The 15054-nt window shown below is 48.5% G+C and overlaps 1 protein-coding gene across 1 annotated transcript; it reads left to right on the forward strand.

Moving 5' to 3' along the window:
• The first annotated feature begins 1001 nt into the window (after nucleotides 1-1001).
• Nucleotides 1002-8140, forward strand: SLC25A42 (solute carrier family 25, member 42). The gene is made up of 7 exons (XM_010188508.1): nucleotides 1002-1123; nucleotides 2877-2988; nucleotides 4900-4925; nucleotides 5772-5938; nucleotides 6582-6698; nucleotides 7189-7340; nucleotides 7725-8140. Exons 1-7 carry the CDS (start codon nucleotides 1040-1042, stop codon nucleotides 8048-8050), a joined length of 984 nt encoding a protein of 327 aa, XP_010186810.1. The 5' UTR covers nucleotides 1002-1039; the 3' UTR covers nucleotides 8051-8140.
• Nucleotides 8141-15054: the final 6914 nt, after the last annotated feature.

Consider the following 15054-nt stretch of genomic DNA (forward strand, 5'->3'; position numbering starts at 1 on the left):
GGGAGCAGTTGGGCAATGCAGGTTTCCTAATACTGCATTCCTTGAAGGGAAGCTGATAAAATGGAAACGTGGCTGTTGGAGCAGGCTTGGTGCTTAGAAAACTGATCTGTAGTTACACACCCCATTGGGGAATAGATTCGGGACTCAGAGAGGCCACTTTCTGTGCTAACTAGAGTTTTTCAAACTTTAGCTCTTTCATTTCTGCATATTTAATTTAAAACTACACCTTAAAAATCAGTAATATTATAAAGAAGCTAAAGTGCTAGCTTCTGTGTAAAGCATTATTTCTGCATTTATACTCTGCAGCTAAGGTCAGACTGACTTTGCCTTTCCTGGGGCAAGCGAGAGCATTGCAGCAAGAAAAATCTGTGCAAACTGCCCCAATTCCCTGGCTCCAAGCACATGAGCATTGCAACTGTGAAGAAGGGGAGTTCTGAAATCACCGACACGCAGCTTTCCCTCAAATCGCCAGTGTCATCAAAATAGCCTTCATGCACGTGTGAGGCATCACAGCTATCTCTTTCCCAAAATAACCTCCCAATTGCTTGTGGCAGCCTTGCAGGACTTACTGCTGTGACTATTTTTTCCCTTTGCCAGCGCTGGGTTTTAAATTTCTGTATGCCTTCTCCAATATCCAGATGCTCAGCAGTTCGCCTGAACAGCAACCAAAGGCCTCGCTGTAAGTGGTAGAAGAGGACAGTGCAGGATCTGGGCTTTTTTTCTAGAAACTATGGGTATTTTGATGTTGTAACTTGCAGCTGAGTTCCTTGTGGGCTGAAAAGAGTGAAAATGATTGACACAGTTTTTACATAGCACTCAAGGACCCCACACACGTACCTTAAAGGAAGGAAATGGTGCTAGGATCCCCAGAATGCTCCTCAGCTGGCAGCTTGGCAGAGGGATTTTCCTGCCAAAAATGCCCCTGTGAGTTGGTTTTTTATTACCTGCATATTTCCTACTTTTGACACTAACTCTTGCTTTATTCTTGTTTTCAATTTAGGAGCCATAGCTCTTCTGCCCACTTGTAAGTGCAACTGGTATGGGTAATGGTGTGAGAGAAGGTCGAGTGGATTTCAAGCGGCAAGATGTGGAGCCACTTACGCCAACCCATCTCCCAGCAGAGGTAAGAGCAGGAGATTTTGGGTGTATGCAGCGGGTTTGAGAAAAGAGCTGTGTGGCTTGAAGGAAACACCTCAATGGGTACGGAGTCCCAAAAGAGCTGTAGTGTATGTGCAAGCTATGCAATGTGTAATTTTTGCTTTTTTTCTGAGGATAACCAAGCAGTCCCAACCCTCTGGGAAGAGGCTGGACATCGCTCACAGCTGACAGGCAGGCAGGGCTGCGTTCCCCGCTCAAGGTTATGCCTTGTTACATCTTTAAAGGCAGAGCTGGGCTCAGGGCCATAGGTCCTGGTTTCCCTGCTCTTACTGCTGTTACTGAACTCCAGCTGGAAACACTGGAGGAGACACTGGACCTTGGTCTGATCTAAAGCAAAACTCAGGCTGAAGTTCATGTGGTGCTGCCTTTGCATGGCTGCCCTTGTGTTTAGCACCAAGCAGACAAAGATGGGAATGGAGAATTGAACTGAACCGTTTATTTTGGTAATAAACATTAACTTTTTAGCTCGAAACATTCTGGGGAAAAAAAAAAAAAGAAAAAAGAAAAAAAAACCTCCTCCATGAAAACACAAAGCATATAAAAGGTTAACATTCTTAAGCCTTGTCTTGACTTGTCTTTCAGTCCGTAACCTTCACGGTGTTAGATTTCAAGTCATTTACTTGTTTTCTGCCCATGTGTTATAAGGAGATAGCTGCTTTATGAATATGAGCTGCGGCAGGAATGTCAATAACAAAAACACTTCCATTCCGTTTATCATAGCAGGAAACCTGCCTTGTTTTATTCTTAGGATCTCAGGAGTAATGTGGAGATAGGGCTTGTGTGTTATTGGAAGGGCAAGAAAGAAACTTTTCGTACATGGCTAAATCGTGAGGAGATAGCGGCGTAGCTTTTAGAAATCTTAATAGGGAGAAAACAGTACGTGTAAGAGGTGGCAGATCTTGGGACTTTGCATCTGGACTGATGAGTCTAATCTTTGAGCCAGCAGTGTGCCCTTGCAGCCAAGAAGGCCAATGGCATCCTGGGGTGTATTAGAAGGAGTGTGGTTAGCAGGTCAAGATTGGTTCTCCTTCCCCTCTACTCTGCCCTGGTGAGACCACATTGGGAATATTGTGTTCAGTTCTGGGCCCCTCAGTTCAAGGACAGGGAATTGCTTGAAAGAGTCCAGTGCAGAGCCACAAAGATGACTGAGGGAGTGGAGCATCTCCCTTATGAGGAGCGGCTGAGGGAGCTGGGTCTCTTTAGCTTGGAGCAGAGGAGACTGAGGGGTGACCTCATTCATGTTTATAAATTTGTAAAGGGCGAGTGTCAGGAGGAAGGAGCCAGGCTCTGCTCTGTGATGTCCAATGACAGGACAAGGGGCAATGGGAGCAAGCTGGAGCATAGGAGGTTCAAACTGCAAATGAGGACAAACTGTGAGGGTGACAGAGCATGGCCCAGGCTGCCCAGAGAGGTGGTGGAGTCTCCTTCTCTGCAGACATTCAAAACCCGCCTTAACGCCTTCCTGTGTGACCTGGTCTGGTGATCCTGCACTGGCAGGGGTTGGACTGGATGAGCTTTCAAGGTCCCTTTCAACTCCTAATATTCTGTGGTTCTGTGATTTGTTCTTCATGATCTGACCAGGACTTTATTGTGCTTGAAATTTTGAAGAGAATTTTGACCCAAGTCCTTGAGAGGGTGGTAAATGTTGCAGCAAAGGTAAAATATTGCTAATTTTGCTTGAGATTGACTGTGTCGTACTGAACTATGCTTTGTTCCAGGATAACCAGGAGAATAAGAAGGTACTCAACTCCCTGATGTCCGGTGCATTGGCTGGTGCTGTTGCTAAAACTGCAGTAGCTCCACTGGACAGGACAAAAATCATGTTTCAAGGTGAGTCCTGTTGGCTTTTGCAAAATGCTCTTTATTGCTAGCAGAATCCAAACAACGTCTGTCATCTGCTCAGCCTGCTCTCTGGTGCTCTGCCCTCCTTCAGTCTGCAGAGACCTGGCAGGATGCAGACAGAATGGTGACGTTACCACAATTAACTGAGTCTAAAAACCTGTTCTTTGAGCTGTTTGAGTTTCTTGCTAAGGCTGGATGCCAGGCTGTGCTGCTCAAATGTATGTGATCTTATATTGCAGCTGGATTGTTTTGGTTAGAGTTGAAGTTAATGATGAAAAGTACTGCAAGAGGCATGGAAGCTGGCATACCTGGCTTTGTATTGCAAAGCCCTTTTTGGAACGTGCAAATTGTGTAACTGAAAACGCAGTTCATCTAATTGGAATAGAAAATTCTCACGTGTTAGTGGGACTTGGGACTCTGCACCATTGTGGGCTCTGTTTGGTTTCCCTGTTTCAGTGCAGGGGCTGTTTGCTGCACTAATTGTCCCAAAGGGAAGAGCGCAGGCAGTTAATAACGTAGACATTTGGTGAGGCTGAGAGTTTTACATCTGGTTGACGTCCCAGATTAAATGAATTGGGTAGGTTTAATCTAATCCCCGGATGACATTTAATTTCGAATTGACTTTCATTTGACATGGTTTTCGTTCTTGGCATAGCAGGGGCTGAGGGTGGGGATATGGATCAGGGAGTTGGAGCTCCAGGAAGTCGGAGCTGCAGATTGCAGCTGTGAGCAGATGCTGGTGCAGCGATGGGTACGCGCTGTGCTTTGCCACCAGGACAAGCACTGTGGTTCATCTGAGGTCAGAAATGTCAGGAGCAGAGGTGAGATGGAAACGGCAGAACCAGGGTGAGTCAACAGCTGTCCGTATAAATCACCTTTCATTTCTGCAGGCCTACATTTGGAAAACAGACCTGTTTGGCTTGGCCCATTCAACTCGCTGCAAAGGATGTGATTAAAACGTGCCTGTTCTGACCAATTTCTCAGTATCTCATGGATTTCTTAGTCTCTTGCTTACCTAAAGGTTTCTACTCTGGGGCCTCTTCCCTGTCTGTGAAGAGGGAAAGCATGTTTGGGTGGTGTGAGTATAGGAAGGTTGTCCCTCCAACCAGAGACTGAAAGATTTTCCTATGAGAGAGGGGAAGAAAGCTCTTTTCCATCACAAAGCCAGCTGCAATTGGTTACTGAGGTGTTTTTATTTCTTAAAAAAAGTGTTGAATTGCATAAAGGAGCAGTGTGGTGAAAATGTATTTGCATGCGATTGCTTGATACACTTGAGAGGTTACAAGTCTCAAAGGAGTTTGAAAGAAAGTGCAATAGACACTTAATTGGACCCATGTTTCATTAGCATTGCTGTTCGGGTCTTAGCTTGGGTTTCCTTCCTGCTGCAGGAATGTTACAAAACAGGGCTGCCGTATGCCAAATAAATCTTGCTTCCAAGTGCCTCGTGCATTACATAGTTAAAGAGATGCTGTCAGTTTGAATGGATGCAAGGGAAGAAACTGAGTGTTCATTTGAGTTTTGCTGGGATGAAACTGTTCTTGCGTGGAGCCTCGCTGAACAGACCCCTTCTTTGCTGGATTCTGGTGTTAGCCTGGAAATGCTCCACTAAAATAAGGCATTGATGTAGGTTTGGGGTTTTAAAAATGTCTTTTATTTTTTTGTAGTGCTTTAAAGTAAGAAGTGTGACCAAAACTGAGTGTTTTCACAACAGGAGGTGGAAAAATGAACTTAAGTGCTAAAGAGAGTTTGGGAAAGTCTTTGATTATTGTAAAGAATCTTTATTTTCTTTTGAATTCATTCTCTTGGTTCTGTTTTCATCTTGTAGATAAAATGCATGTATGGTTTATTTGAGCCATCTGAATGTATTGCGAAATCTAATGCTCGTTTTTTCTTTTTTAGTGTCTTCAAAAAGGTTTTCTGCCAAGGTGAGGTGATGTGTCTGTCTCCCACTGACCTGAAGTGTTTGATTAATGGCAGTAATACCCCTAACAGGATCTTTTGTTTGTATTTATTTAACTTTCTTGCTTGGGTTTTATTAGCAGCCCTCCTAGTGAAAGAGCATAGAGGGAAAGACTGGAAGCAGTTTGTAATAGTCCTTAGGGAAGTGGTCTCTCCTGTTCATGTTTTTGTCCAGTGCCTGGCACAGAGGGGCCTCAGTCCTTGTTCATGCTCCAGTTTCTACCTGTGACATGGCAGTAAATGCTGTGGCATCGCTCAAGACTTTGGTTTTTAGGCCTTCTCCTTCAAATCCTTATTTTCTTTCCCCCATCCACCACTGGGTATGTTTCAGACCATATAGAAAATACGAATTTAGGAGCTAATCGTCATGGCTTGCTGAATGTTTTGTTTTCTGTGCATTACGACCCTTCCATGTGTGCTGTGCTAATATGTGTAATCCAGATTTTTTTTGTCTTAGTATACTATACTAAGAAGATTAATTTGGGTTGAGAAGTGGTTTGTGCAAACAGCAGCCAGCTCTGTGCCTTGCCCTCCAAGGGAAAATGAAGATGCCTTGCATGTAAAACTGTGTCTTTCTGGCTCCAGTTCTTTTTTGCTCTAATGTATCTGATTCAGTGTCCCCAGAGAAAACCTTTTAGTTGTCTTATTCTGGAGTCAGACTTGTGAGCATAAACAGCTGATATCAGCTTGCTGTGGTTGGGATGGGAAGGATTTGGAGAGGTTAAGCTGTGGGGTCACCTTTTCCCCCCTCTATTGTTTGGGCTCCCTCTTATCATGATCTCCCTGTCTGACCTTTGATCCCTTGCCTGCAGGAAGCCTACAGGCTGATTTATCGCACCTACCTCAACGAAGGCTTCTGGAGCCTCTGGCGAGGGAACTCAGCCACCATGGTCCGTGTCATCCCCTACGCCGCCATCCAGTTCTGCGCGCACGAAGAGTACAAGCAGCTTCTGGGGAGTTACTACGGCTTTCAGGGAAAGTAAGATGCAGCGTGGCTTTGGTTCCTTGCAGAGGAGGATGGAGCAGTTCATGAGACTGTAGATTGTAGGGAGGGAGAACGTTTCTCTGTGCAGGCCTGCAGAGTTGAAAGCTCTGTTGGTAAGGAGTTGTGCCGGCCCCTCTTGTGATGGCTTTGCAGAACTGGGCGTGTGAGGGGGCTAAGCAAAGACCTGGGCTTCTAGTCTTGCACAGGGGAGATCTTGGTGAGGCAAAGACCCTGTCTTCTAGCGGCGTGAGCAAGAAGTGGCCTAGATGTTGAGTTAGCACTTCCCTGTGCTGAGAGTGGGCAGGCAAAACAAAGAGCTTTTCTTTGCAGGAGAAGCAACGAGATCCAGCCTTGCACTGTTACCCGAGCAGTGCATGTGGCCTGAGCCTCGTGCTCTTGGGTGTATCGTGTCTGAGCCACCCCGAGTCAGGCTTGGTGTCCTCAGCAGAGGTTTTCTCTAAGCCTCTGTCTTGAATGGCTGTGGCAAACCATGGCTGCTTCAGCCCCCACCCACCCAGCTCTTGAGTCTACAGGCAGGGAAGGGATTCGGTAGCTGGTAGAGTAGAGCCATCCTCAAAAGCCACAGTGTTGCCATCTCCAGGTGATCTGTTTGGTCTCTTCTCTCACCTTACTTTAGAGCGCTGACACCCTTTCCTCGATTCATTGCTGGCTCTCTGGCAGGCACAACGGCTGCCATGTTAACCTACCCCTTGGATATGGTCCGTGCTCGAATGGCTGTCACGCCGAAGGAGATGTAAGTGCCTAACGAAAGCAAGTACAAGCACCACAAACAAACAGAGAACTTTCTTTTAAGGTCAGATGCCTTTATTCCCATTTTCTGGGTCACTTCTTGCTCGGAGCCTTTGGTGTAATAAACCTCTTACTGCTGGGGTCTGAGCACTGATTAAATGACCAGAGCCCTGGTTAGTCCCAGGGTTGGAAGGAGATTGAGACTGAAAGACCTCGCTGGTAAAAGCTGGGTGTTGGTTTTAGAAGGCCAGCTGGCACAGTGCCTCCGGAATAGCTCCGACTGACAGGGTAGCACATTGCGGTAGGACTGAAGGAGAGCTGGTGACTGGCTTCTTCATTTACAGACAGGCCTCTGAAATCCCTGCTGGGCTCTTGGATGAGCTCAGAGCCAAATTAATTAATTGTTGATCCTTCAGAAAGTCCTGTTGGAAATATTACTGGTGTGTGCCATCACTAACCAGCGCAGATTTGGTTTTCCTGTGTCCACATGCTAGGTACAGCAATATTGTTCATGTCTTCATCCGAATATCCCGAGAGGAAGGATTGAAAACACTGTATAGAGGATTTACGCCAACCATCCTCGGAGTGATTCCGTATGCTGGGCTTAGCTTCTTCACCTACGAGACGTTGAAGAAATTACATGCAGGTAAAGGCAACTGGATTTGCTTTCAAATGAAATGGTGTAGGCTTTTGGCCAACTTGAGGTGTTTGAATTCAGGGGTCCAAGTCCTCTTCATGGCCTTGCAGCCAGTTGCAAAGTTCTGTGCTTATGGAGGATGCCTTGTGTCCTCCCTCTCTCCAAATCCAGCTCATGAATAAGGCAAGCTGCAGAAAAGCAGTATCTGTCTTGCAGAGGAATGAGAAGGTGCAGAAGGACTTGGTTACATACCAAGTCAGCTCACAACCGATTTGGGAACAAAATCTCAGGGGCTCTGGCGCTCGGCCCTCTCTCTGGCTCCCAGCCCACTTGACCTTAATTGTGTGTTTGTTACAAGAAGTTTTCAACACTCTGCTGCGTTCTCTTTCCCAGATCACAGTGGGAAGTCGCAGCCATCGCCTCCGGAGCGGCTTTTGTTTGGTGCCTGTGCAGGCTTGATTGGCCAGTCAGCTTCGTACCCCCTCGACGTGGTTCGCCGACGAATGCAGACGGCGGGGGTTATGGGACACACGTACAGCTCCATCCTCCTCACCATGCAGGAGATTATACGAGAAGAGGGACTAATCCGTGGCTTGTACAAAGGACTCAGCATGAACTGGGTCAAAGGCCCGATTGCGGTGGGAATAAGCTTCACAACCTTTGACCTGACGCAGATCCTTCTCCGTAAATTACAGCACAGCACTAATGTTGAGAGGTAGTAGCTTAATCCTTGCAGCCCTTGCTGGGGAAAAGTACAACACATGTAGAAAGAGCAATGCTAGCTTTCCCTCACTTTGTACGTGCTCTCCTGCAGCTCAGAACTTCCCTTTCTTTGTTTGGTTGTTTCTGTTGTTGGATTTTTTTTTTCTCTTTAATAAGCCTCTGAGATATTTGGAAACCTCAACCTGAAACTAACCCTTTCCTAAACAAAATTCTCCATACAATTCGGCAGAACCGAGTCCTCTAAAGCAGCTGCCTCACCCTTCTAATTTACTCCTTGATGTCAGGGGTGGAGCCTCTCAAACAAACAAACAAACGTGTGCTGCTGCTGACTCCTCACCCTGGGCTCTGTGGGCAGACGAAGTGATGGGTGATGACAGAGAGGACTCGGGGCTGTTGGAGTGAACCCCTGAATTTGGGAAGTGGTTGCTGCTCCTGGTAGGCAGTTTTCGGTTCCTGAGCACATGTTGGCTGGAGGCAGCCAGCCAAGTGCAATATTGTAGTTAGTCCAGAGGAAATTCCAGATTCCTCCGACGTGTGAGCATCAGTCTCCATAAAACAGGACGCAGCAGGATTTAACAGGTCTGGGTCACTTCTTTTGTTTTAAAAGTTGAATGTGAGCTCCAGCTGGAAATGCTACCTTTTTTTCAAATGTTCCCCTCATTTCTGGGTTGAGTTGCATAAAATACCCCTTGCTTGCAGTGTCCCTCTGAGATTACCAAAGACTCTAGCCAGCAGGGGAAGAAAGTGTGAAGTTTTGTAAATCAAATTCCCATATTTGTTGTCAGTGTTGTTAAGTAGGAGCTGTGCCTGGATTCACAAACTGGATCGAGTCGAACTGCTTTGGGGTGACCCAAACCCTTCCGTTGTCATGGTCTTAAAGGCAGCATTTTCTGAGGGATTTGCCAGACTGGTGTTGATGCACTAGAAAAGGATGTGTTACCTACTTAAGCAGTTTTTATCCTTCAGTATTGTTGTTGCCGCTTTATGCATGAACAAACATCTCAAAGCTGCTCGTGTGATACAGATGTGCACTCACATCTGCTGAAGGCAGCCTGGTGGGTGACTCCAGCTGCTTCTGAACAACCTTCTTGTCTTCTGGTGCCTGCTGTGTAGGTTGTGTCGCCTCCGTTCACCAGTCCACACCTAAACCCGCTTGCTTTTATTCTTAGAGTTCATCTGTGCCATCTGCGTCCTTGGGAGAATGGGCTCCGCAGCCAGTATTGACCCTTCAGCAATCCTCTATGGTGCCAATCATTTCCAGCTGCAATTTGAAAGTGAATGGTATTTCAAACAGTTCTTAAGGGAAACGGAGATGTGGGGGTGGTTTTGTTCTGTGTTCCATTGCTATATTAAATTTGGAGTGCAATAGAGGTCAGGGCAAACTTTAGACTTCTCTGAGAGTCAGGTTACATAAACCAAGATTAAAAATCCCTTTCCAGCTGATATAGTCCATAATGTAGAAAAGAAAAACAAGGCATCATTTAAAAGCTGTCCTTTTCTGGTGTGTGCATTTTAGCCGTTGTAGTTTGAGCCTTGTGTCACGGCTTTATGAATGGGAATGGAGGTGATTGCACAATGAGTAGAAATAGCTTTCTCCTTTCTTTTGTCTTTGCACTTTTTCTTTGGAGAACTTGTTTCTAATGCCAAATACTTCCCTAGGAATCGAGCACCCACACTTCCATTTTGTGGACGTGGCGGAGAGCCAGCGCACTGAAGTGTTGTCATGTTGTTCCCAAAGCATGTGGGATCGATCAGACTTTAATGGTCGTGGATGGGTGCGATATTAACCTCAGTCATTTCTGCCTCCAAGCCCACAGATGATGATTTCCGTTGTGAAACTCGACTGCAGTCTCTGATTTACCTTGCAATTAATGTTAGGTGTTGTTCTAAGAGTTGTTAGAGACCATAGCCATGAATTCTGTATATTTTTTTTGCACCCATTGCTGTTCTCATCATTCAGGTGACATTTTGTTCAGTCCTTTGCAAGAGCTCGGATTTCTTTTCTCCAATGGAGAAGCCAATTACTTCTGTTCTTGTCTTTATCTCGTCTGGCCCAGTGAGGAAATACCAAGGCAGTTGCATCCTACCACAAAAAGGAGGTACAGAGCAGCTTTAAAGTGTGTCAGCTGTTGACTGTGTGTATGTACGTGTGTGCGTGTCCGACTGTACATACGATCCACACTGAGTCCTCGCTCAGTTTGAAGCACAGTCCATACTGTGCAGCCGATGGCTGCTGTATGAAGATGAGAGGAAACTGAACTGTGGCATCCGAGTTGGAGCAGCCCCATTGCTCTGCAGCACGGTAGGTGATGTTGGAGGCAAGCACAGCATCCCTTGTCTTATGTTGAGCATTGCTAAACCCCTACAGCAACAGAGGTGGCTCAGTTCCTCCTGGGTCCTGACTGAGAAAGAGTTTACACTGGATGAGTAACTTCTTGTTTGGGACTGAACGGGAGGACAGATCTGCACAGGGCACCTTCTGCCATGTCCTAGCATGGGAAACAAATGGAAAACCTGTAGAGGAGGCAGCTTTTGGCCGGTTCACCCCTGCATCGCCCACCTTGCACCCGAAAACATGGTGTGAGCAGCTCATCTGGGGCCTCTGAGCTGATAAGTGAGACCTGAAGCACAGCCAGGGTTGAAAGCATTGGGCTCAGAGAAGTTGTTCCTTAATTAGCAGCTGCACCTGATTTTAATTCAGTGGAACTTTAGCCAGACTTGTTTTTCCAAGTTTTGCAGGCAGAGAGTTTGTTCAGAGCCAGATCTTTGAATTCAGTCTATAATGGTTTTGGTGCTTTTGTTTCCTGGGCAAAAGTGGTTGCAGTAACTGTTTGTTACTGCTTTGGGTTGTTTTAAACAGCTTTTTTTCTTGTTGTCTTCTCTGATTTGAATGTAAGAAAGGAGAAACAGAGTGTTCCCTTCCCTCCTCTTAATCCCTGCGTGAATTGAGTCGTGTTCCAGATCTCTCTGCTGCCTGCAATGAGTGCCCGAGGAGTTTTGGGTATGCTGATTTGGAAAGGGAGGGTGCCTGTGTGCTGGCCAGGAAGGGCCATTGCCTTTAGCTCTGAGAGGAGACGATTCTAACAGGAACATTCTCCTTTACTATCCCAAATTCCCCATTTATTTTTCATTTTATTATTCTCAAATTGGTTTTATTTTCAAGTCCTGTTTCTCATTGCTCCTTAATGCATTACTGCCAAACATTAATTTGTGCTTTGTTTTCTCATCTGTTCTCCCTCCCTCCCTGCTTCTGCACCTTTAGTCCCGCACTAGCACTTGGAGAAAATCAGGTCCAACGAAACGCACCCAAAATGACAAAATTGCAGCTTTGGTTCCCAAACCAACCCAACTTGGGATGCTTCTGGGGGCAATGAAGAAGTTAAAGGCGCTGGATGATGAGGCAGAAGAGTTATTTTGGAGAAGTTCTTGAAGTCCTTGTCCAGCCTAGCGCCTTTCCTTCACAAGCTGTGAGATGCTGCTGTTTCCTGTCCTTTCCTCTTTCGGTACCTCCATGGGATGCCCATGTGCTCTGAAAGCGGCTGCGGGCTGGGTTGGTCGCTCGAGGAGAGCTCGTCCTCCTGGGAGGGTCAACGAGGGATCCCAAATATGTGTGAGGTGGGACCTGAGCTGTTTTCTGGCAAACCCCTTTGCCCCACATGCCTCATGTAGGCCTCTACCAGTGCTCCCAGTTCCCCCAGTTGGTGGTTGGCAGGACCATGGTGGGGAGGGATCAGGAGTCGCGGTGTGGTGTAGCATTGGTACTCCCCAGCAGCTCTCCAAAAGGGATTTTGTAGCTTCTGTGGAAAACAGTACTTCTGTTAACTTCTTATTGCCTTCTGCCCAGAAGGACTCGAGCAGTGTCACTGTCACCCTCTGGTGTCTTTAACACGAAAGCAGATGAGGTGTGAGAGGAAACTTGGAGCAGAAGCACTGTGGCACCCTCGAGCGAGTCTGGCGCCAGCCCTGGGCGGGCAGGAGGGAAGGAAATGGGGTGGGATCATTCCCAGCCCCTTTCCCCAGTGCTTCACTGGGTGCTTGGGCTCTGCAGAGAGCCAGGGCGTGCATTAGGAACCCTGCCTGGGCTGGGCCAGAGGAGGAGGTGGCTTTCCTACAAAACAGCCTTTTTTTATAGTTGTAGGGGCTGATTCCTCCCACTCCCCCCATCTCCCACTTCAATGCAGGGTTTCCCAGCACCGTTCACTGCCTGCGTGGTCTATGCATACCTTAGCACAAACACTGTTTAAATGCCTTTTGTCAAGACGCGTCCTCACCATCGGGGTGTGTTTGTCTGTATGTGTGTCGGTTTTGACTGCTTTTCTTGGATCTGGAGTTCTATTTTATTGCAGTGAAGACACTTTGGTATATAATGTTTATATATTTTAAGATTTGTGCCAAGAGAGAGGATGTATATTTAATAAAAAATTCTAATTGACTTCGCAGGCTTTCTGACGTCTCCTGCTCGACGTCGCTCGGAAGAGAAGGGCCTGGTACATCTGGTTGGGTTTATTGAGGGATATGGGGGTGTCTGGGTGGGGGGGGCTGCATCTGGGGGTACTGTCAGCCCCACAAGTCTCCTGCACCCAGAGCTCCCTCCAAAATGCCCAGGTTTGTGCTTTTGGGTTTTGCGTGGAAACTGGGAGAAGCTTAAAGGGGTGAAAGCAGCTCTGGAGCTGGCTCAGCCCCTGTGCTGTGGGACAAGGACTGGTGTGCGATGGCAGCAGGTGGCACTGTCGGCTTAGGCATGGCCCAGTGGCTCCCTCAACTTGGGGACCCCCCGGTGCCACTCAGCCCTGCTCAGACGTTGGGGCTTTCGGCTCTTTAGCATCATTTCAGGTCCCGGGTGGATGTGACACTGCGGTCCTTGCAAGGTAGGAAGGTCCCAGCGGTGGGGACACATCCAGCCTCCCCAAAGTGACCCCCAGAGCCCACGGCTGCTCCAGGGCAGAGCTGGTGTCCTGATTGCACCCCAAGAGAAACAGAGACTAAGAGGCTGTGACTTGCAGGAAGCCCATGGTGGAGCTGGAGAAGGGCCCCAGTCCCCCTCGACTGAGAGGGGCATCCCAATCCTTGGCTTTCTTTTCTGCGTTCTTCATGTGCAGGGGAGCACCCACCCCCGTTAATTTGGGCTGCGATGAGCGACTTCCCTCTTCTCTGAGCAGGAGCAGCTCTGCAGGATGCAGGCAGTGGAGTGGGGGGCTCATTTTGGGTAGAAGTGGGGTAGGAAGGCAGGGGGTGAAGGAAGACCTCCAGCCCCAGCCCTCTCCTCCAGCCAGGGAAGGTAGGGGTGCACTGGGGGTGATGCATGGCCAGATGTGGGTCACAGCAGCGGTTCACGATGCCACCAAAGCCCCTGTGGCAACAAAACCCCTTGGTCCCAGCTGCTTCCCTTTCTGCTGAGCATAGCCCTTCACAGAGCCCAGCCCTTGCACTAAATAAAGCCAAGATCCAGCCTAAAACAATTCTGGGGTGAGGAAGATGGGGGGGCTCTTTCATTTTATTTGATGTGGCCCAATTTCGGATCCTGCGGATGTGTCTCCTGCTCTTGGCTAGTCTATCAGTCATTGTCCCCGCCTGAGAGGGTCACGTCTGGGCACATCTCAGGGGAGGAACTGTCTGCATGGCTGAACGCGGCACAACCCCGGGCCTTAGCAACCGTCCCCCCACCGCAAAGGCTTCCCCACCAGCGCAGCCTCCGGCTGCTTCCTCCACATGCAGCAGGAAAATTAGATAAATGAGCCATCAAGGCGGTCGGGCTGGCTTTTAATGGGATGGCGCGGGCTGGAACAAGTCCCTTCTGCATCCTGACCCTGGGGGAATCACTTCTTCCTCACACTTTCCCACCCACAGCTTGGGATAGGGCTGCTGGAGCCGAATTGTGGACTCGATCATCTTAAAGATGTTTTCCAATCAAATTATTCTGGCCCTGTGCTGGTTGATGGTGCTGTTCTGGTTTCCTCAGCTAAAGGGGAATTTCCTCATAATTCTTCCACAAAAGGGCTTTTCCTGGGGGTCCTGAGGCGCCCAGTGGAGGAGGTTTGGCTGGATTAGCCCTGTTAATGCCAGGTGAAGGGTGGCCTTGGCGAGAGGGAATTAAGGCCATTACAAGGCTATCAAATAGGATCAGAGCCCCTCTCCCTTTCTCCCAGCAGCCCAGACCTGTTAATCCTTTTTCATGGAGCTGGACCGGCACCCACCATGAGGTGGATGAGGGGCTGCAGATCCTGTTCCCCCTGGCCCTGCAGCCACCATTGGGCTGAGCTGGGCTCCATCAGCCCCAGTGCCAAGGGCAGGGCCATGAATGGGACCATTTCGGGCTATGATGGGGGAATGGGAGGTCCCCTTTTTGAGTGCAACAGGGCCAGGCCACAGGGTTATCAAAAACGCATTTGGGGCTCTGCTGCTTGCCCTTGCTTCATGGGACCCCTCCATCCTGGGGGCCACAAAGTACAAAGAAAGCTGCTGCTTTTGGCATGGCAACCAAACTCTGGGTTACTTCTTTATTTCTAAACCAGCAACAGCCGAGGTTGCTGAGCCTGAGGCTTTCACACAAAGCACAGGGTTGACCCCCAAGGAGCTCTGACCCTGAGTAGCAACCCTATAAAAACACACTCACACTCAGCTGGGGAGGCAAATAACGGGCAGAGCAAACACCAAAATCTGTGCTGGCAAGGTCTCCACCACGTAAGGGTGATCCTCACTGAGTTTTTGGCCTGGGCTGCCCTCAAGGAAAATGCAGCAGCAGCCCTGGCTGCGGGGCTTCAGCTCCTCCATGGATGCACAGGGCCTGGAGGGGCTGCATCCCCAAAGTGGTGGTGGGCCCAGAGCAGGCACGGCGGTAGTCAGCGGAGGAGCAGGCGATGCCCTGATGCATAAAGGGCCTCATGGCGAGAGCCGGTGGCAGAAACATACCCATGTGTGTGTCCAGATGTGCCACCACGTTGGAAACCAGCCCAGGCAAGGGCACCGGCTGCGCCCTGGGGCATGTCCCAGTTTCCCCCAG

The sequence above is a fragment of the Mesitornis unicolor genome, unplaced genomic scaffold, assembly GCF_000695765.1.
Source record: "Mesitornis unicolor isolate BGI_N332 unplaced genomic scaffold, ASM69576v1 scaffold47100, whole genome shotgun sequence".
Taxonomy (NCBI): domain Eukaryota; kingdom Metazoa; phylum Chordata; class Aves; order Mesitornithiformes; family Mesitornithidae; genus Mesitornis; species Mesitornis unicolor.

What these genes read in the sequence shown, in the direction of transcription:
- SLC25A42 (XM_010188508.1), top strand. Translation starts at nt 1,040, where the DNA reads ATGGGTAATGGTGTGAGAGAAGGTCGAGTGGATTTCAAGCGGCAAGAT. An exon ending in GACAAAAATCATGTTTCAAG is followed by an intron (nt 2,989 to 4,899) that starts GTGAGTCCTGTT and finishes TTTCTTTTTTAG; the next exon opens with TGTCTTCAAAAAGGTTTTCT. An exon ending in TACTACGGCTTTCAGGGAAA is followed by an intron (nt 5,939 to 6,581) that starts GTAAGATGCAGC and finishes ACCTTACTTTAG; the next exon opens with AGCGCTGACACCCTTTCCTC.